General features: G+C 42.4%; 1 protein-coding gene across 2 annotated transcripts; it reads right to left on the bottom strand.

The window, feature by feature from the left end:
- Nucleotides 1-934: 934 nt before the first annotated feature.
- Nucleotides 935-21,953, bottom strand: DHCR7 (7-dehydrocholesterol reductase). Of its 2 annotated transcripts, none has more exons than XM_081835016.1 (8): nucleotides 21,935-21,953; nucleotides 10,335-10,438; nucleotides 8,502-8,724; nucleotides 7,725-7,812; nucleotides 5,853-6,066; nucleotides 4,421-4,625; nucleotides 3,690-3,821; nucleotides 935-3,132 (listed from the first exon to the last, which is right to left on the bottom strand). In XM_081835016.1, exons 2-8 carry the CDS (start codon nucleotides 10,430-10,432, stop codon nucleotides 2,668-2,670), a joined length of 1,425 nt encoding a protein of 474 aa, XP_081691142.1. In that variant the 5' UTR covers nucleotides 10,433-10,438; nucleotides 21,935-21,953; the 3' UTR covers nucleotides 935-2,667. The 2 variants fall into 2 exon arrangements, with proteins under 2 accessions (XP_081691142.1, XP_081691143.1); XM_081835017.1 differs by lacking the exon at nucleotides 21,935-21,953 and adding an exon at nucleotides 21,789-21,882.
- Between the last annotated feature and the right edge of the window lie 55 nt (nucleotides 21,954-22,008).

The raw sequence follows: 22,008 nt of genomic DNA, 5'->3' as shown, positions 1-22,008 counted from the left end.
ACAACAATCCTGTGAGGTTGATGAGCCGAGAAAGAAACCGAATGAGCATTAGAACCCAGGTCTTCCCGATCAAAATTCAACAGTCTTAATGACTGAAGCCCCTCTGGCTTCTTTATGTATGGAACTGAGCTATAAAGATGTTTGCAGATGTTGTTCAGATCAAGATAAAACAGAGCAAGTATTCAAAAGGTGGGGAAGATGCACCTCGTCACATTGTAGTTTTAGAAAATTAAGTTGATCACATTATTATCATTATTTATTAAATTTGTATACCACCCTCCAAAGATCATAGGGCAGGTCACAACATAAAAATACAAATGGAAGCATAAAATACATAATAAACAAAAGTAAAACAAACCAGTAATGATGGTGATCCATAATTTTTCCATTACAATTTCTTAAGGTGATATTTTCTTAGCACCACCACCAATAGTAGGAATAGCCAACCTGATGCCCTCCAATTAATGGACTACAACTCTCATCAGCCCCAGCTACCAGTTATGGATGATGGGTGTTGTAGTATGACAACATCTAGTGAGCGCCACTGGCTGCACCTGCAATACTGTGAAGAACGCATGGTAGATTTGTGTGCTTCAAAGCATGCGGCATGAAAAATCTGGTTTCCACATCATTCCTTCTTTCATTTCATAAAAAGCATTCACCATGTAAGACCTTGTGTAAGATATAGCACAATGCCTTGCTTCTACATATACAAGCAAACTGTTGGATTTGCATTCTCTGTGCTTACATAAACTTACTGGCACTAAATTCAGAAAAGTCCATGTGTACAGGGAAGAGGCCTTATGCTTGTGGAATCCAACCCAATATCCCAACACAAATCAGTTGAATGTGCTTGGGGCTTAGACTATTCATGAATCACAGGGGTGTATTGTATTTATAATAATAAAGATATTCTATTCTGGAAAAGATAACATTTTGGAAGATCAAGGTGATCCTTTTATTAAAAACATGCTTGATTTCTACATAGCAGACCGATAGTTTCCAATCTGTTCATCTGTCAGTGGACTTGGTGAGCCACTGTTGTTATGCTGTGTACATCCGTGAAAATTATGCTTTCCTAATTACGAAAAATATATTCTTGCATGTGAAAAATGTGGTAAGCAAGCAAATAAAGCAACTTTAATTCTGTGGCACTATATCTGGGTGGGAGCAGATTTAAGAAGACAGAAGAAAACACTCCACTTTATTTTTACATTATGTCACTTAATGCATGAATGGGAAGAATACTCTGCCTTCTTTCTTTACCTTTGAATTTGATTTTATGAAGACACTATTCCAGCACTGTTTTCACAGTAAATAGAAAGCATCAAAGCCATTTAGGGCCAGGCAAGGGAGTTTTGCATTTAACTATAGGGTAAAGCCTTGATGTCCATCACCAGCTAGTCTTCCTCACCCTAACATTAAGCTGTATACTCAAGAGGTGTCACTGGAAAGACTGCATAAGAAGTTTAGGCTAGATGGTTCCTTGTCAAACAGGAACTTAGTTCTCAAAGTGGTAAACTATCTGCATCTACTATGCATTTTTGAAAAATGTAGGCAGAAGTGTTGCTATTCCCACTTAAAATATATGCATTCCCATAAAAGAGGATGAACTTGTATGCAGAAAACATCTATGATAATTAGTGAGGGCAGTATTTCAACATATTTCTAGAATGTGATTTTTATCACAATTAACAGAATTGATAAGAGACCTTCTACCAACCCAGCTGTCATGTTTTAGAATCATGTCCCTTTGTTATCCAGTATGCATTTAGAGCTTAACTACTGCTCCAGAATCTCTGATGTAGTTACAATAAACCTATCCGAAGGCCAAATATCAGATCATAATGTAACTGGAGCTCTGCTCATTTATAGCTGACCTGAACAATCAAACTCAGATTGAAGCTATCAAGAATCACCACTGTTCAAACCACAAGGGAAAGAATAGTTTTAAAGGGCCAGTCATTTGCCTGTGGGTTGTGCCCCAGAGTGAAGTGACATTGTAGATTCAGTTACAACCAGAGGCATGTTCACACACAAATGTTCCAAGTATAGATGGAAGCAGGGATGCACATTCAATCCCTCCCCCTAGCATCCTTGTGGCCAGCACACAAGGAAACCTTGTCCCCAAAGTTCTCACGAGCATCTTGCCCACCACTCCATTCCGGACCTCCCTTGTGTTGCCCAATGGAAGTCTGCAGGCGGCTTCTACTTCTGTGAAGTTGAACATGTGAAGTTGAGAAGAAACATCTTCCATCATGTGCAGTTAGGCACTTTCAAGCAGATGCAAGACCTTCCTCAGACAACATGAGGACAGGTAGGACCGGGAGGGGAACGATCCATGAGGACACTGGTGGCAGGGCTTGTGTGTGTATTCCTGTCCCTGTACACACTTTGGAATCTCTGTCCAAGGTGTCAATCTGAATGCTCCTCAAAATTCAACTTTTTAATCTGAAGCTTTGTTGATCAAGGACAGGGAACTTTTAAAAAACAAAACAAAATCCACACCTTTAAAAAAGATCATTTTAGTGGCACAATGACCTTAACAGATATTAGAATCATGTCTCATCAGGTGCGCCAAAAAGGTGCTGCTTTTTAGATCCTCAAAACTTGCTGCACTGAAAAGATAACTGTTCATAAACCTTTTGAAGTCGAGAAATCGAGCATTTAAAAGAGCCCAGGAATTAGCCGGTAAGGTACTGCGTCAGTATACTTCTTCCAATCGTTGCCATACTTGCTGGAGCATCGGTGTTCATCCCGGATGCAACGGTGAACCAGAAGAATGGTCATATAAATTATGTAGAAGTAAGGCAGAATGTGTTCAAAACCACAACATAGACAGTATGCCAGGGAGCCCATCAAGTCGCCTGTATAGTTAAAATGGCGTGCCACTCCCCAGAAGCCGGATGTCAACAACTTGCTGTGGTGTTTGATCCCATCTGTTGACGTATAGGAGCATTCAATGTACTGGGGCTTTCTGCCCCAGATTTTACAGTTGCCATCTGTACGACGAAAGAGATCTTTCTGATGATTGGTCATTCTAAAGATATAGTAGCCCACTAAACCAAATAGTAGAATCCCAACTGCACTGCTTGTAGCCAGATGGACAGGGTGGTAGACCAAGTATAATCCCTAAAGAAGGAGAGAGAAACATACCCCATAAGCAAACGTTTATACAGAATTGGTACCTGTCTGCTTTCATTAGAGGAGCCCATACTAGAGAATGAAGTTGTTGCCTGCCAGGGGGGTGGGGAAACTGCTCTTATGATAAATACTCTATAACACAGATAGATAAGCCACAGTCACTTGCTTTGTCATAATGAGAGTCAATGTGGTGTAGTGCTCAGTCTGCTGGATGAGGACTGGGGAGATCTGGGTTCAAATCTTCACTCAGTCATCAACTCCCTGGGTGAGTTTGGATCAATCACTACCTCTCAGCAAATCTTCCTCACAGGGCTGCTGCAATGATAAAATGGGGTGGAAGGAGACCACTTGTATCCTGCTTCTTAGGGGGGGGGAAAGGGGCAGGATATAAATGTATTTGGTTTGGGATGTCAGGAGCCACAGCATGTGTCCAAAGCAGTCAATAAAATTGAACAGGACCTTTACTGTAGCAGCTAATAATGCCACTGTTGTTACTACTGTTTCTAGGGATTAATGAATTTCACATCATGAACATATGAAAATACCTGCAGTGTATAGAGATAAGGAAGCCAAACAGTGTCTCCCCAGCCCAGGTACCATCCAAAATGATCGTGACAGATGTCCATCGTTTTCAAATACCAGGCTTCATTCCAGAAAAAATCCAAAACATATATACCCTGAAAAAGAACACAACAGAGATCACTAGGGCTAGAACTGTGAAATCCTTCCTTGAAAATTTAAATGCTTAAATCGCTAGATTTTGGCAGTATAGTCACATCAGGCTTCTTTTGATTGCTTCTGCTAAGCCTCATCTTACAAATTTTCTCTTATTTGAGATGGGATAAAAGTTTTTGACAAAAATGCAGTTCTAGGCACTCTACACTTCAGAGAATCAAACTTCCAACATTTGAAAGTATAGCTAGCCCCTCAACTTGATGGGCACACACATGCACACTTATGTGAGCCATAATTCTTTACCACACTAAGATCAAAACTCACTAACTTATACTGATTATGGGCTACAAGTTTTAGCCTGAAGGCACTTTGCTGAAGTCAAGCAGATCTTGTTCTGTTCAGCACCTGGATGAGTGACTGGGAATCACATGTACGCTACCTTGAGTTCCATGATGGAAGAAAGTTGGGATATAAATGTAAGCAGGAGCAAGGGGATAAAGCTAGATATATGGAGCACCTATTACCGTAGATCCTAAATTCCATCAGTTTATATATTCAGAGCATTAAGATTCACTTGGCATTTAACAAGGTCTTGGCTTACCTGGAGGACATTGACAAGTATCATTGAGTTAGTTACTTGTCCATATAATTCTTGTTGTTTCGCTGCATAAGAGAGGTTGATCAGAGTCCATGCTACAATGCCTGGGCGGCCATTGAAGAACAGTTTGAAATCAAACCACTTTCCTAAACGAGGATTAAATTCAATCCCCATCATGAAGTCGTAGAAGAAGTTACCAGTGAATTTGCTAAAATTGTTTAAAACAAAAACAAAAAATTGAAAAGATTAATCTAAAATCAATTTCAAAACATGATATTGAGAAAATTCTTTTAAAAGGCACATAATTACAGTGGTAAAAGGTAAAGGTAAAGGGGCCCCTGACCATTAGGTCCAGTCATAACCGACTCTGGGGTTGCGGCACTCATCTCGCTTTATTGGCCGAGGGAGCCGGCGAACAGCTTCTGAGTCATGTGGCCAGCATGACTAAGCAGCTTCTGGCAAACCAGAGCAGCACACGGAAACGCCGTTTACCTTCCCGCCGGAGCGGTACCTATTTATCTACAGTGGTGCCTCGCAAGACGAAAAGAATCCGTTCCGCGATTCTCTTCGTATAGCAGTTTTTTCGTCTTGTGAAGCAAGCCCATTGACAGCTTAGCGGATTAGCGCTATTAGCGGTTTAGCAGCTTTTAGCGATCAGCTGTTAAGCGGCTTATCAGCGGATCAGCTGATAAGCGGCTTAGGGCTTAGGAAAAGGGGGAAAAGAGGGGAAAAACCCCGCAGGAACTTGCAAGACATTTTCGTCTTGCGAAGCAAGCCCATAGGGAAATTCGTTTTGCGAAGCGCCTCCAAAACGGAAAACCCTTTTGTCTAGCGGGTTTTCCGTCTTGCGGGGCACCACTGTACTTGCAGTTTGATGTGCTTTCGAACTGCTAGGTTGGCAGGAGCAGGGACCGAGCAACGGGAGCTCACCCCATCACGGGGATTCGAACCGCAACCTTCTGATCAGCAAGTCCTAGGCTCTGTGGTTCAACCCACAGCACCACCTGCGTCCCTTAATTACAGTGGTACCTCACGTTAAGTACTTAATTCATTCCGGAGGTCCATTCTTAACCTGAAACTGTTCTTAACCTGAAGTACTACTTTAGCTAATGGGGCCTCCCGCTGCCGCTGGAGCACAATTTCTGTTCTCATCCTGAAGCAAAGTTCTTAACCTGAGGTACTATTTCTGGGTTAGCAGAGTCTGTAACCTGAAGCGTATGTAACCCGAGGTACCACTGTACTTACTGACTAGTCTAATGAGTTTACATGGTTGTTTGCTATAACAGACAAATATTAGATTCCTGCATCTAGGATGTCAAGTGGGAAAGCAAAAGTAGGGCGCTACTGGAATGATTTGTTTTATTTATCAGAATGAAAAATGCTCATCAAATGTGCAAACACCATAGATGTAGTAATAAATGCAATGCCAACATACCGATCTTCTGCATTAGTGGGGAAATAGTAGGCTTTTATCATTACAAATATGGAAACGGTATAGCCCAGGATATTTGCACACCACAAGAGAGGAATCCAGTTGTCAAAAATGATGGTGGGCGAGAACCAGTGGAAGTGGTAAGCGTTTGCAAACCAGAGTATGTGCGTGATAAGCCAGGCTTGAAGTCCATTGACCTCATATTTGAGTACTGCACCTGAAAGGGAAGAGAGAGATGCATGGTCCAGCTTAGTGATGGCTCTTGACAAAGAGGTAGGGAAGTCAGTGTGATATCCAGTGGTTGTGAACTTTGCAGTTCTGTACCCTGTTTTCATAAAGTGATGCAAGTCTTCATAGCATAGAGTTTTGGAGTGAGGAGGAACCAGCTCATCCTACCCAGTCTATTTTTATGAATCTGCTTTGAATGTGGTGGAACATTTTAAAAATCACCCACTATCCCAACCCGTTCCAATAGTACAACATGGGCAACTGTGTAGCCAGATGTATTTGTAGACTGCCATTTCACAAGAGTTCTGAGAATGGTGAACACTTGGCAATAAAATGCTAAATAAAGCATCAGCCATAAAAACTATTTTCTGTAAAATTGAGTATCAACTACTATTAGCCAGGATAGCCAAATGGAACCTTCATGTTTAACAAACACATAAAGAAACAGGAATCCTGTGATTCTCATGTCCTGCTTGTGAACTTCCTGGAAGCATGTACCTGGCTGTTTTTGCAAACAGGATGCTGGATTGGATATATCCAGCAGAGATGTTCTTAGGTTACATTCCTTGTCTGTGGTATGCATTGGTTTAGTTCTCAATCCTTAATTTGAAATTAGGAAGCTCTCGGAAATTCAGCCAGTATTAGGATGACCTTGATGAAGAGAAAACGTTTCCCAAGTGATGGATGTCTTGTTAACTTTGTGGAATGCTACTTGCATTTTTACCGGAGACCTTGTAATTGAGCTTTTGACACAGATCTCAAACCCACAGGCTGAAAGTGGTTCTCTGGTCTCTGCATCTGGCCCATGGGACACCCTAGACCACAATCCTTCCTGTCTGGAGCACGCCTTTGAATTATGATACTGCCTCTTGCTTGACTGGATGTAGGATGTATGCAAACAGAGGGTGTGTTTGTGTAGCAACATCACATTTTTGTGTAGTTGGAATGTAGTCTGCCTCACAAAGGTAAGCGACACCTATTGCTCCAACCACATTTTGCCTAGGACCCCACCCACGTTTTGCTTCTGGCCCTACCCATCACTGGCATGTGGCCTCTTGAAGGTTGCCCTTGAGGTAATGTAGACCTTGGGCTCCCTGCTTCTGCTTTAGCACTTCGTAGTCTTTCGTAGTCAAACTTCCTGGGATCAGTTGGCATTGAGCTGGAGGCATGTTGCATGTGAATCACCTTTGCAGAGTCAAAAGGGTTTCTACAGCACAATGCAGCATGCCTAAGCATGTATACACTTCACTATAGACTTTTATTTATTTATTTATTGCATTCATATCCCAACTTTCCTGCAAGGAGCTCAAGGTGATAGACATGGTTCTTTGCCTCCCCCCTTTATCCTTACAACTCCTCTAACCACTACCCCATACTGACTTCATACAACCCTCCGAGGGGCAAAATCTAAGCATCTGAAAGACACAGATCCCACATTCTAAGAATTCCTTTGGGGTTTAGTTGTAAACAATGCCTTTTCTCCTGCATCACAAAAGCAAGACGCTTATAGGCTTGAGTTTGCCTTTTTAGGTCTCTGCACATGGAACGACAAGAGTAGCGCCCATGCCATCACTGTTCCCTGACCCGTATTTCTTGGTGATGCTAAAAAGCCTTGTGAAGAAAAAGTATTGGCAAAAATGAGCTTACCAGCGGGTGTGACAGCCCCTTCTTGCATTCCTCCTCGAAAATAAGGAAGAAATTTGTGACAAAAGTCAGGAAGCATGTACAAAAATACCTGTAACAAAAATTAATTTGTGAGAAGCATCTTAGACTCAAAGAATTGTAGAGTCAGAAGGGACCCTGAGGGTCATCTAGTCAACCCCCCTACAATGCAGGAATCTTTGTTATAAAAACGTTAAATGATTTCTGAACTGTCAGGTAGTTATGAAGGATGGGTAATTTTGGCTTGTGTTCTCAATGCTCTCATTTCTGACAGTTGTTTTTTTCCTTCCAAATCCCGTCTTGATAATTTCTACTCCCTGCAGTTTCAGGCATTATTCTACATTATCTACATTTCTTCTCCCTGTATAAATTCTTATGTACCTACAGTCTTTCTAATGACTCAGTAATTGTATTTGGTGTGTGTATGTATGTAGAACATGTGTGGGAGGACAGAGTACTGGAAACAGCAATACAAATGAAAAAGAGTCAGCAGTAGAAATATCACACACGGGTCCAGAAAGCCAGGGGTCTTAACAGCTGATGCAAATCGGGTGGTGACAGAATGCTGAATCCCAGAGTCTTGGGTTGCTGCCAATAGCATTCACAGGATAATAATGGACAGTCTATATTCCCTAGTTTCATGTGTGAGCTTTGATTCTACCAATAAAATACTGTTTTGTAATCAGAAAAGCTCAGTTTTGACCTGAGACTGCCTTACTTATGCCCTACTGGATTCCAACAGAGAAGCCTCAAGGCACATACCTGGAAGATTACCCAAGAAGCATAGAGGGTCACAGCTTTCCAAGTCAATGGTGGTGTCTTGTGCCAGATATCCAAGAGACTGGCTTTCCCTGTGACCAAGTCAATGGCTGGCTTAGTTAGAGAACAACTGTACTGATCGCATGCCATTATGAAATAATATACAATGAAGGGTGCAAATAGGAGTAGAAAGATGACACACGCCAAGGAATACCCATCGACTTTCCTGAAACATAAGAGACACAAGAAACCGAATAGTTGCAAGATGCTGCTGCTTTGATTATGGCCTGATTTAGACACAGAGATAAATAATTTGTTTATTGTGCAGTGCACGGGGTCTCAAGGATGACAGTAGACTTTGCAAAACCAACCAACCTACACACACCCTTCTTCCTGCCATATCAACTTATTTCACCTAGGCTCACTTCCAGCATTTGCATCCTCTGAAAAGCCATAAAAAGGGACAAATTTCAAGGAGGTAAGTGACATATTTGGGGGAAGGTTCAGCATCCCGCATCTATTTTCTCTTTACTTCTAGAAATGGGCCTGCTGCCACCATATTTATTTTGGCATTGATTCCAGATCTGTGACTCCAAATAACCCTACTAGGGGTACCTTTCTGTTTCTTGTTCATAAACATCTGCATATTACTGTTAGAATATTCCGTTCCACCTTAAGGGACAGGCATGAGACTGTTGTGTGTCACATGTCTGTTTACAGTCCAGCACAGCTTGCTGGGAACTTCTGTTTGTGTATAGCTTTTGTTTTGCTGTCTTGCTTTGGACATGAAGGGGAGAAGATATTCTTTCCTTTCATCCTGATGTATGTTGGAAAAACTGCTTGTAAATATGCTCAACACAGCCTCTCCATGCCACTTCTGTTGCGCAGCGTTTTACTCTGCTGAGTGTGTGTGCCCAGCTTCTGAAGGCTTTTTAAGCTAGGGTCGCAGTTTCATGCTGATCCAAGGTATGGAGATCACCCAGCACACTGGCTGGTGGGCTGGGGCCAGCTGGGGGCCTGCCAATTGCCCCCGATTCCTTGGCTGCATCCCAACAATTAACCCATGTAATCAATGAACGTAACTTAGCACAAGACACCTCCCTCACCTTCCTGCTCGGGATCCAACTCATATAATAGATAACCCCTCTAACACAGGCCTAGGTAACCTAAGGCCACATGCAGCCCTCAGTGTAAGGTCCAAAAGCCCTCTGCAAGCAATGAGTTCAGGCCTCTGGAAATAGGAATCTGCTTCTCTCCCCACAATCCTCCTGCATGAGGAGAAAGAGAGAGATGGGGGTGTCCCTGCTCTGCCCTCCCATTCTGGCCCTGGCCACTGATGGCATATTAACACTCCCCCCTGAGGCAATTATCCCTGAGGGAATGTGTCCCCCGCATACAAAAAGGTTGCCCATCCATGTTCTAAAAACTTCCAGGGCAGGAAGATCAATAATCTGTTGAATGCCTTAATCATGAGGATTACATTGATACATAAAAATCCAACACTGCCTCAAGTGTGGCAAAATTCTGAAAATTTTAATTGTATTCTCAGCTTCCAGACTGTCTCAAACTATACCAGTTAGAGATGATGTCTCCCGGCAGGTTTCCAAAAGAGGCTTTTGAGTCGATTTTTTGCTTTCTTTGGTACACAGATAACTAAAAGGAAATGAAGACATTAATCTGAAGTGGAGCTGTAATTTGCTCTGGAGAATGGGTTGGACCTACATCACCTCTAAAACATAGCCTTCCAGCCTTGTGATCTGACACTTCTTCATGTTGCAGTACTGGAAGCAATTTTTATATAGCACCTAAAACTATGTCAGGGCGGTATTCTCTTACCAGGCCCTCCCCCATTGTCCTTGTGAGGTTCCAGTTCCATTCATTACGGATTTACTTTTTCCTCCTTCAGAAAACTGTGTTTGCCGACAGGCAGCCATTGGAACCTACAGGGAGAGACGATAGGAAATTCATAAACTGTTGAGTTCAAAACAATAACACACCCCTGTCCGAAATTCTGTGACTTGCACTAACTTCTTATGCTTGACTATGGCAAATCAGAGTTTGCTATCTTATTTGCAGGGGGAAATAATAGTTTGCATTTGTATACAAAGCATGAATTTCGTGTTATATCAATACAACATAAATAAGCCACCAGAGTTCCCGAGCAATGGATTATTTAGCAGGCCTTTTCCTGGCACTTCCCACAACATTAGATGTTGACAATCTTAAATCTGGGGTGGGGTGAGTCTCCCAAAGGCTAGCAAAGTACTTTGCAAGTCTCCTGCTCCTTCTTTAAAATCACAGCAAGTTCGGGCTTAAGACTTCTCTCCCCCTTCAGCCGGATCTCACTCCAGAGTGAAAGGGATTTTGACAGGTGGGGGGGCCCCTGATCAGGATCTGGTCCATGGAGCCTAACATGTTCTGTACCCCTGGGCTAGGCTCTCCTCATGCCCATATGGAATTTCTTAAGAGACACGTCTATGAGAATATCCTACACACACTGCCATGTTTAGGATTCAGAGAAGGCTGAGTATAGTTCTGCTTGCACAACAGGCCTTCCCCACATACTGAAGCCCTCAGAACTCCCTGAAAATCTCAAACATTGTGCAGGAGGGGATGTGGAGAGCTATGGAGGGTGGGGGAGAGGAATTGGCAAAATTTGGCCAACATGAAAGAGACCAGAAGAACACAGCAGCAAGCTGCAGGGGATCTCTCAGACGAGGCACTGTGGAACAGCATTACCAAGAGGTTACAGCTTCCTGCATTTGTATGTGTGCTAGAGATCATAAACGTGGAACCAAAATGGATAGGGTCAGACCCAAGCAGCAGCCTGGAGAGTCCCTGCAGTACTTCTGCCACTAATCGTTTTGGAAGCCCTGGGCCTAGCCCACAGCTGTTTTGCAGAGGCCTACTATATCCACTCCAGTTGGAGAACAGCCTTTACCAAAGGTGTCATGGGCTTTAAAGACACTCGAACTCAGGATGCAAGGGAGAAACGTGCTAGGAGGAAGGCACGCTTGGCAAATCCACACCGTGATCAACTCCCGCCCAGAAACCAATGTCCCCACTGTGGAAGGACGTGTGGATCCAGAATTGGCCTCCACAGTCACTTACAGACTCATTGTTAAAACCGTGTTTATGGAAGACAATCTTACTCGGCTATGAGTGATCGCCAAAGACGATGACGACTACATCCACTGCTGTCATTCCAAACAGCTTTTACAATACTCAGGATTAGGCCACTATGTTTGCATTGTTCTGGCTCACTGCTGCATCACACAGTTTTGACAGCTACAAAATGCAAGGCTCCCTTTGCCTTTAACAAAATCAGTGACCTTTTAACAAAAAGGTCCTCGCATACAAATGCAGAAAACAAAGCTCTAAAGTACAGATAAACAGGCCCAAGCTTGTACTACACTGTACCATTGTATACTACATATTTCCAAGCCTGACATTTAATGGTTTATTGAGGCTGTCATTGCTAAACAAACCTTAACCTGCCCAACACAATACAGTATAGTTCCGAGCAGTGCTATTTTTCTAGAAAAAGAGATGCTGGAACTCACCATGAACAATTCTGTGCAGTCTTTGCTCTTAAAAAAGACTTCCACATATGAAAGTGAAAATACTAGGTTTCCACCAGTGTGATACAGTGATTGGAGTGTCGGACTATGACCTGGGAGACCAGGGTTCGAATCTCCACTCAGCCAAGATACTCATTGGGTGATCTTGAGCAAGTCACCGCCTCTCAGCCTCACAGGATTGTGGTGAATAAAGGGGGGGGGACCATGTACACCACCTTGACTATCTTGGAGAAAAAGATGGGATATGTATGCAAATAATAACATTTACCCAAGCAAGCTCCAAGGAAATAAGAGTACCCTACAGTTTCCCACTAGGCCAATTGCTACAAACCAAAATGGATTATGCACACATAACAGGCTTCCATCTTCAAATCAGTCTTCCTCCATCTGTGGCTTGTTGGCTACAGCTGATAGTAGTTAAAGGATAATTTCAAAGAAAATAATGGTGCACACAGGTTTGTAGACACTTTTTGTCCTTACTTCTTCTTTTCTTTACGTATTCCTTAAGCCAAAGCAAGACAACCGCTTATGAATTAAAAGTTGACCCAACTAACCAAAAACATCCTTACAAAAAGAGGTCTTAATGCCAAAACTGAAAGCTTCCTGAAAGGTGCATAAAAATGAAAAAAAAAAGCCCTTAAAACCTCCATCTTATAACAAACTGTTTTCAGGTGAATTTTTAAATACTGAATTCAACCTTCTCTCGTGTTTTTTTCCTCATGTATGAAGAGTTTAGACTTTAGTAACTTAAATTATCTAGGACTGCTAACTTCAAGAGGGTAATTTTATTACCCCCTTTACTGGCGAACAATGAGCTTCTCTCCCAAAGACCACCTTTTCACAATTATTTTGGATCTCATTGATTGGACTCCTGTGCATATATTACTTGTGATGTCATTGAGGTGATCAGCTTCACTCTAAACTACTGTTTTGAGATCAGGTGGTCTCCGAGCAAAATGAACCCAGCCTGGTCATTTTTAAAATAATATAGGATAGGTGATGTGGTGCTAGTCTTCCCAGGTTCCAAAGCTTCAGTTAGCACAGGCACAACATTACCTTGCTGGGATGGTACACAGTGTGTTAAACCAGGGCTCCAAAATCTGCACTGGCTCCCAATTGTTTACAGGGAAGATTAAGGCATTGGGTTTTAATCTACAAAACTCTTCATAATTAAGAATCAACACACCTCTAAAACCACACCCTTTATTCTGAAACATCCAGCATCATCATAAACTGAGTGTGTTCTTAATTTCATCTCTGTTGCATGTTTTGAACAGCAAGGCATTCAGTATGCTCTTCCCACGAAGGTCTGTCAAAACCTGGCTCTGAAAGCTGTCTAACAGGTAGGAAATCTAGCACTTCCCAGACCTTACTCAGGAACACAGAATGATTTTGCCTGACTAGAATGTGCTCTTCAACAACAATAATCCCTCTTGCTTGCCTGGATGAAGTAATACCTGTTTGTGAATGTGTAAACGTGCCAGTTTTTGTACAGCTGGAATGAGTCACTGTAAAAAATAGGAGACACATCTGTTGCTCTTGCCCTGTTTCATCTCTGGATTCATCTGACACAAGCCTCAGGCTAAAAAAGGTTCCCATGCCTACTATAAAACTTTCAGTTGCGAGAGCTAATAGAATAATAATTTATTATTTACATGCTCCCCATCTGACTGGGCTGCCCCAGAAAGTGTCAGGGAATCTTCATTATAACTGGGATATATAAGATCAATATATAAGGTTATATTATATACAGGGTTATGTAAGTTCCAGCCCAAGGGAAGGACGTGAGGCAAAATTTTAAAAATGGCCCTCTTCCATAACACCCTCAAAAAGTGTCTGGTTGTTTTTATTTATTAATTAAATATATTATCCAATTAATATAAACATTACATGTGCTATATGAACTCCAAATGATAATACAAATATCAGCAAAGAATATCATACAATGTAACACATCCTGTTATAGAAACCTTTCAAGATTCCTACTGTATCTTAATACAAAACCAATCTAATATTCTTAAATAAATATATGAATTATCTCAAAAAATCTCATTATTGAAAGGGATGGGACACTTCATTATTGAAAGGGATGGGACACTTCAGTGTGATAATTAACTAACATTATTTCCCCTCCATTTTTGTTTGAGAAGGCCAACATCCCATCTAGTCTAGCATCCAGTTCTTACAGTGGCTGAACAGTGGCCTATAGGAAACCAGCAAGCAGGTTTGGAGCACAATAACCCTCTCTCCTCCTGTGGTTTCCAGTACCTCGGGTTAAGAACTTAATTCGTTCTGGACGTCCATTCTTAACCTGAAACTGTTCTTAACCTGAAGCACCACTTTAGCTAATGGGGCCTCCCGCTGCCGCTGCGCTGCCAGAGCACGATTTCTGTTCTCATCCTGAAGCAAAGTTCTTAACCTGAGGTACTATTTCTGGGTTAGCGGAGTCTGTAACCTGAAGCGTATGTAACCTGAAGCGTATGTAACCCGAGGTACCACTGTACAGTGGGACCTCAGTTTTCTGTTCCGGAATCTGTTCCAGAAGTCCGTTCCAACTTCCGAAATGTTCGAAAACTGAAGATCAAAGGGCTGTCAGCAAGGTGAATGGAGAAAATGGAGAATTGTGCCTCGGAAGCCATTCGACTTCCAAGGCGTGTTCGAAAACAAAAGCATTCACTTCCAGGTTTTCGGCGTTCAGCTTCCGAAATGTTTGGCAGCCGAGATGTTTGACAACGGAGGTTCCATTGTACTTTCTTTCTGTCTGCAGTAGCTGTTCTGAAATGCAAGGGCAACGGGTGCCTTATGCATGTATTTAATAAAATTTATACACTGCTTGACTGTAAAAACAAAAAGTTCTCCATTTCATAGAATCATAGAGTTAAAAGGGACCCTGAGAATCATCTAGTCCAACCTTCTGCATTGCAGAATATGCAGCTGGACTGAACCTGCAACCTTGATGTTTAGCAGCACCACACCCTAACCAACTGAGCTATCTAGTGTGACCCATTTAAACAAGTCTAAAAATATAAGCAACAGTGCGTGCTCTTCACTTCCTCTTTCTTTGTCAAATTTTTAAGGTTACAAAACAAATGGTATAAGATCAAACATGGAAATGCATGTTTCCGCTTGGTACATTATTTACAGAGTAGAAACAACCCTGTCCAGATAGTTATGTTTTGTAAACTGCCAAACTAATTATTAGTCAGCAAAGAAGTTGTGAAATATAAAAAACTTATGACTAATAAATATTTAGCCTCTACATAGTGTTTAGCTGTGTTTGAAGTCAAGAGAGAGTGACTTGCATGAAACTACCCCAAATAATTCATTGCTATAGCAAATACAGGGACTTTCTGGCTCACAGCTGACTGCTACTAGTTTGAGGTCTGCTTCAACAATATTTGCACACATTTTCAATGTCAGCTTCCTCTAGTCTTGCTCTGGAGTCATTCTACACATTTTACAGAAGAAAATATTAGAATTCTGGTTGAATTCTGTATCACTTCAGATACAGGTACTTGTCCATGCTCTAGAGCAGAGGGTGTTCAATCTGGGTATGAGGCAATTTCCTTCAAACCATGTTCAGTCACTGACATCACTCCTGATGCTGATTGGTGGGCAGGAGTGAAATCCTGCATTGGCTGCATATTCCTGCAATCTTCCCACCAGGGGCACAAGGCAAAGCAGCAGGATTGAACTCCCTGCTAATTCCAAATCGTCTAGCGTCCGCCTCGTCGAGTGCCCATTCCATTAAATGTCTGTGGCAAACCCGGAAGTACCGGAATGGGTTACTTCCGGGTTTAGCACGCGTGCGCAGACGCCGCGCTTTGTTCAGCGTCCTTTTCTTCCGGGGCTTCGGAGCAAATCCTGGTTGCAAAACAAGGTACTTCTGTAATAGAGGGTGTTAAGCAAGGATGTATACTGGCACCCTTCCTATTTAATTACTATATAAATACAGCGGTACCTCGGGTTACACATGCTTCAGGTTACAGACGTTTCAGGTTACAGACTCCACTAACCCAGAAATAGTACCTCGGGTTAAGAACTTTGCTTCAGGATGAGAACAGAAATTGCGCAGCAGCGGCGCGGCGGCAGCGGGAGGCCCCCTTAGCTAAAGTGGTGCTTCAGGTTAAGAACGGACCTCCAGAACAAATTAAGTTCTTAACCCGAGGTACCACTGTAAAGATAAAGCAGCTATTGCACTGTGCTGGAAAGAACATTACCAGCATCTCCTTAACTGCAACTCCCCCGTAGCTGCTGAAGTCCTCTCACAAATTCCGCAAAAACAAATTAGCTTGCAGTATCTCCAAATCTGGGTAAGTTGTGTACAGCTGTTAATCAAATGAAAAACAACAAAGCCACCGCACCTAATGGGATACCTGCCTGAAGTCTTCAAAGTGGGTGGAAATGAACTTGCACAACTTCACAAGCTCATGAAAAAAATCTGGGAGAGGAGATCCCAGCAGACTTAAGGGACGCCAAAATAATCAATCTCTTAAAAAAAGGTGACAGAACAGATTGTGCAAACTGTCAAGGCATCTCTTTATTAGCTGCGGCTGACAAAATTTTTGTAAGGATCTTAGCAAACCGTCTCTTAACAATATCTGAGGTGACCCTTCCTAAATCCCAAAATGGTTTTTGACCCTCTAGGGGAACAGTGGACATGATTTTCACCTCTCAATAGCTTCAAGAAAAATGCAGAGAGCAAAACCAGCCTTTTTATATGGCTTTTATTGACCTGACTAAGACCTTCGAAATTGTAAATCGTAATGCCCTGTGGAATGACCTTCTGAAAATCAGCTACCCAGATAAATTTGTGAACATGCTTCGGCTCCTCCATGATAATATGATGGCCACAATCGCAGATAACAATGGCTCTCAAAATGAACCATTCACATTGAGATCAGGTGTTAAACAGGGTTGCATTATTGCCCCAACTCTATTCATTATTTTCATTGCCATGATCCTACACTTTGTCAAAGGGAAACTCCCCTTGGGAATAGAAAACATATATTAAACAGATGGAAAGCTCTTTTATCTGAGCAGGCTGAAATCAAAGAGTAAGGTTACTGTACCTTTCATCCTAGAGCTTTAGTATGCTGATGACAACGTAGTGTGTGCACACTCAGAAGATGACCTCCCAACCATCCTAAATATGTTCGCAGAAGCTTACGAAAAGTTTGGCCTATCACTCAACATCCAAAGAACCAAAGTGCTGCACCAAAAAGCACAAAACAACCCCTCTGCAGCACCACAAATCCAACTCAATGGTGTAACGTTGGAAAATGTTGATCACTTTTCCTGCCTGGGCAGTAATCTTTCCATAAGGGTCAACACTGATGCCAAAATCCAGCATCGCCTGAGCTCTGTGAGTGCAGCTTTCTTCCGATGTGCAGAGTGTTTGAGGACCAGGACATTCGCAGGGAAACCAAAATGCTTTTTTACAAAGCTATTGTACTACCAACCTTACTGTATGCTTGTGAAATGTGGACCATTTATAAACGCCATCTCCAACTCCTTGAAAGATTCCATCAACGGTGTCTTTGAAATTTTTTACATATCACTTGGGAATACAGGCAAACTAATGCCAGTGTACTGGAAAGATCACCAGTGTCGAAGCAATGATTCTTCAACATCAGCTTCATTGGATTGGTCATGTTGTGCAGATGCCTGATTATTGTCTTCCAAAGCAACTACTCTATTCCAAACTTAAAAATGGAAAGCATAATGCTGGTGGTCAACAAAAGAGGCTTAAGACTCTCTCAAGGCAAATATAAAAAAATGTAGTATAAACACCGACAATTGGGAAACACTGGCCTGTGAGCGCTCCAATTGAAGAACAGCCTTTACCAAAGGTGTCATGGGCTTTGAAGATGCTCAAACTCAGAACGAAAGGGAGCTAAGAGGAAGGCACACTTGGCAAACGCTTACCATGATCAACTCCTGCCCAGAAACCTATGTCCCCACTGTGGAAGGACGTGTGGATCCAGAATTGGCCTCCACAGTCACCTAAGGACTCATTTACTGTGTTTATGGAAGACAATCTTACTCAACTACAAGTGATCGCCAAAGAAGAAGAATCACAATTAACAGAGGTGTCAAGCAAAGATGTATACTGGCACCCTTCCTATTTAATTACTATATAAATAATTTAATCCCTGATATGGAATCCCCCTCCTTTTCTGCCCCCACCCTTGCGAATCGTAAATTGTCAATTCTGCTCTACACCAATGATTTAGTTTTGTTATCTCAGAATAAAATTGGAGTTAGGAGGGTGCTGGTTAAATTGGACAGCTGTGTAAAAAAGAACATCTAAAAATTAACTATGATAAAACCAAGGTCGCTGCATTTGGCAAGAGGACTACCAAGTCCAGGTGGACTCTAGATTGTTGCACGCTTGAGCAAGTACCCAGATTTAAATATCTAGGATTACTTATTGATGGAAAGTCATAATGGAAACACCATCTGGAAGCAATTAACCTAATATTTGGTCACTACTGGGCAGCTATATAGGTTCTTCCATTCAAAGGGTGGCCAGTTAATAAACCTAGCTATTAAGATCACTGTCTCTAAAATCATTGCCCAAATGCTCTACCGGGCTGAGATTTTGGGAATTGGTGTTAGATCTGAAATAGAGGTCCTACAAAATAAATTTATGAGGCTGATTTTTGGGACTTCCTGGCAGAACATCGGGAGACCCACCACAGAAATGAGTTGGGCCTTCCCTCACTAGCAGCCAGAATTGATCTAGCCTATCTGAGAAGCTGGCATAGACTAAATGCCTTCGAGGATCATACCCTTACTAAACTCTGCTGGTTAGAGCAACTAAGGATAGAGGGCTGGGCACAAAAGTGCCAAGATAAGCTTAGGGCTTATAATCTTCAAATTGAGAACTACTTAGTCCTTAGCCCAAGTGACCTGTAGATAGATGGATACAACTACAAGTTGACAGAGTCACCAATACTGCAGCAATCAATAGCCTCCTGCTTTCCTAATCCCAACAAGAAGTACCTAACTACTTCCATTTCAACATCTTTCTGTACTCTCTCTTAAGCCAATGCTTGCCTCAGGAGGAGGCAAATCCTTTCTAAGTGGCAGCTACCAATGCTCCTGATTTGTAGTGTACAATCCAACACACAAGCAATCTCCCTGGATAAAGCAGATTACCTGTTGCTCCTCTCCCAAATCATCTTTATCCTCATATAGATAGTAAAAAAGAAAACTGATGACCCATCTCTACTTCTGTCCAACAACCAATTCCATCTGCTGTATCAGCAAGCATCTGGGCCCCTGTACACACACCATGTGTGGACAAAACTAAACTAGATTTTTATATTGCTATCTGATCTAATTCACTTGCACCAGAATTAAACCAAGGAAATCTTGTGTCTATGATAGGCAGAAAATCCACAGGCACAATATTTTCTTCTCTAGATCTGAGTGTCTGCTGAATGCTTGACTACTGCTTAATTCCTAAAAGCTCAGGTACCATAGAAGAAAGAATCTGGCAACTTAGTACAGCTATATCAAAAGTAGGTTGTTTTAACAGATGTAGATTATGTTTTACTTGTGTGGTTTGAACAGTTCAAAAGGTGAGCTCAGACCAGCCCTGAGTGTAAAGAAAAGGAAACACCCTACTGCATAAACCAATGTATTGTTACTTAACTGGAGCATTGTTACTTAACCGTATTGTTACTTCATGGAGCAAGTATTAATGCACATGGCAAAAAATATTTTAAAGAAATCTAATCTTGTCCAAGCATGAATACAGTACACAATACCACCAGTAGTGTAAAAAAGTAATTTATTGCTAAGCTCTAGGTAGCATTATTATATAGAATAATATAGGAACAGTGGCCAGTGATCTGCCATCATTGAAAAACAAATTATAAGATTGCCTACCTCCAATGTACAATTGTTAGGAACATCTCATTTTCTTTTTGTCCAATCTTTAACAGTGGAGAATGCCAACCTTGGAGTTTTATCTGAGCCTCAGGGCTTCCAGCACAGATATCTTCTCAAGGACACACATTTATTACACACTCAAGTACTTTTTATTGGCTTTTACAATTCCTTCTCCTTAGAGTGAGCAGCACGAGTGTGACCTTTCCTACTGTTATGCTCCTAGGTCACTCCCAAGACAAAAATGGTACCTAAAACAGGAGTCAGAAACCTTTTTCAGCCGTGGGCCGGTCCACCGTCCCTCAGACCATGTGGTGGACAGGACTAGATTTTGAAAAGAAAAAAAAAGAACAAATTCCCATGCCCCACAAATAACCCAGAGATGCATTTTAAATAAAAGCACACATTCCACTCATGTAAAAACACGCTGATTCCCAGACCGTGCGCGGGCCAGACTGAGAAGGCGATTGGGCCGCATCCGGCCCCAGGGTCTTAGGTTGCCTACCCCTGCCCTAAAATTACCCATTCTCTCCCCTTCTCCTCCACAAGGAGCATCCGAGATTAAGAAAGAGCCACTGTTCAAAAGACACCTTCCTCCTTGGGAACTTTTACTGGTACTGATGTAAATGAATAGGTAAGAGTCAATGCTACTGACATTCTACTTCAAAACATGCCCGAAATCCAGTAAGTTGCAGACCAGGGACTCGCAGAGAAAAGTCCCACTAATATATATATCCCTAAACACTCTACCTATCTCAAGGAAATCTTGTTCACTTATTGGGAGGCGAGAAGAGAGTAAGTTTCCATTTAGCTAGTTTTCTTTCAATACACCTTGAGGGAATTACTGTTGCATAATGGGAGGATTTCATTCCCACACTTCTTCCAAAGAGTTTAGTACATTTACCGAATTCACCTTTATCTGTACAACAACCCTGGGAGCAGCCCAAGGATGCTCGGTGAAATTTAAGTACAGGGTGGATTCTTGAACCAGGGCCATGGTCCAAAACTTGCTTGAGTAAGCCTCACCCCCACAGTTGTTCATAATTTTAAACCGCATGGGGGTGAAAGCTATGTAGATGCAAGTATAACAATAGCATTTTTCGCCTGCCTCAGAAGCTGCCCCTCAAGCAAAATGCCGCCCTGCCTCCCCTCCCAGGACTACAATAGTGAACATGTTAGAGGTCTGTTTCATCCACAAGGACGTTAAGCAATCTGCACGATATGCAGGCTTATCTCGGTGCACAGGTCAACCAGTCAGATGCTGAACACTTTGAACTCCGTTCCAAAGAAGGTAGAAAAAAGGGGGCTCTGTTTAGTTATACCAACCTGTTATGTACTCTGGCTTGGCAAACACACAAAGTCTTTCTTTTCTTTAAAGAGCGGACGGCATTATTGCTTCAACTCTACAATCCCCCCCCCCACTACATTGGTAGGATGCAAAGTTAAGAAAATAAAATGGAATTCAAGCCATTGCAGCCTAGAGATAAAACTGGCCACCGTTAACAGGAGCCTAAAATGACCCTGTTCATGCCTAGTGCCAGTGTTAAAATGAAGGGACGTTATAGGAAACATATTCAATTTCCGCTTTTTTATAACTAGAGCATATGAAACCTGTTGTCCGCTCTTTTTAACTCCCAACAACCGCGACGTGCAACCTTCTCATCGCCGGAAAACCACCCAAGGCGGGCGCCGCTTTATTAATAGCATGCAAAGCTATTTATTTTCTGCTTGCTTCGCTACCGAGACCTCGATTCACTCCAATATCCCATTTCGCTTCGGGTTCCACAAACCGATTCCCCCCCCCCCTTACCTGCGCCGCTGCTGTGCAGCCGCCCGCGAACAACGGACGCTTTTGTTCGCTCCAGCGCCGAGGGCTCGAGCTTCACTCTTCGCCTTCCCCCTCCGATTTTTGCCACGCCCCCTTAAAATAGCACCCTGCACCCATCGCCCAATCACCTGCCGGGTTTGTTCAGCATCATCCCGTGCTTCACCGCTGGATTGGTGCATCTGCCTCAAGCCATCAGCTGAGC

Source organism: Podarcis erhardii (assembly GCF_964252035.2).
Source record: "Podarcis erhardii genome assembly, chromosome: 1".
In the NCBI taxonomy this organism is placed as follows: Eukaryota; Metazoa; Chordata; class Lepidosauria; order Squamata; family Lacertidae; genus Podarcis; species Podarcis erhardii.
Note: the sequence above shows the minus strand (reverse complement) of the source record. Positions and strands in the feature narration are given on the sequence as shown.

Coding starts and splice junctions, on each gene's coding strand:
- DHCR7 (XM_081835016.1), bottom strand. CDS start 10,432: ATGGCTGCCTGTCGGCAAACACAGTTTTCTGAAGGAGGAAAAAGTAAA. Junction 4,626..5,852: donor CCCACTAATGCAGAAGATCG/GTATGTTGGCAT, acceptor AAACAATTTTAG/CAAATTCACTGGTAACTTCT. Junction 3,133..3,689: donor CTTATCTCTATACACTGCAG/GTATTTTCATAT, acceptor CTCCTTCTTTAG/GGATTATACTTGGTCTACCA.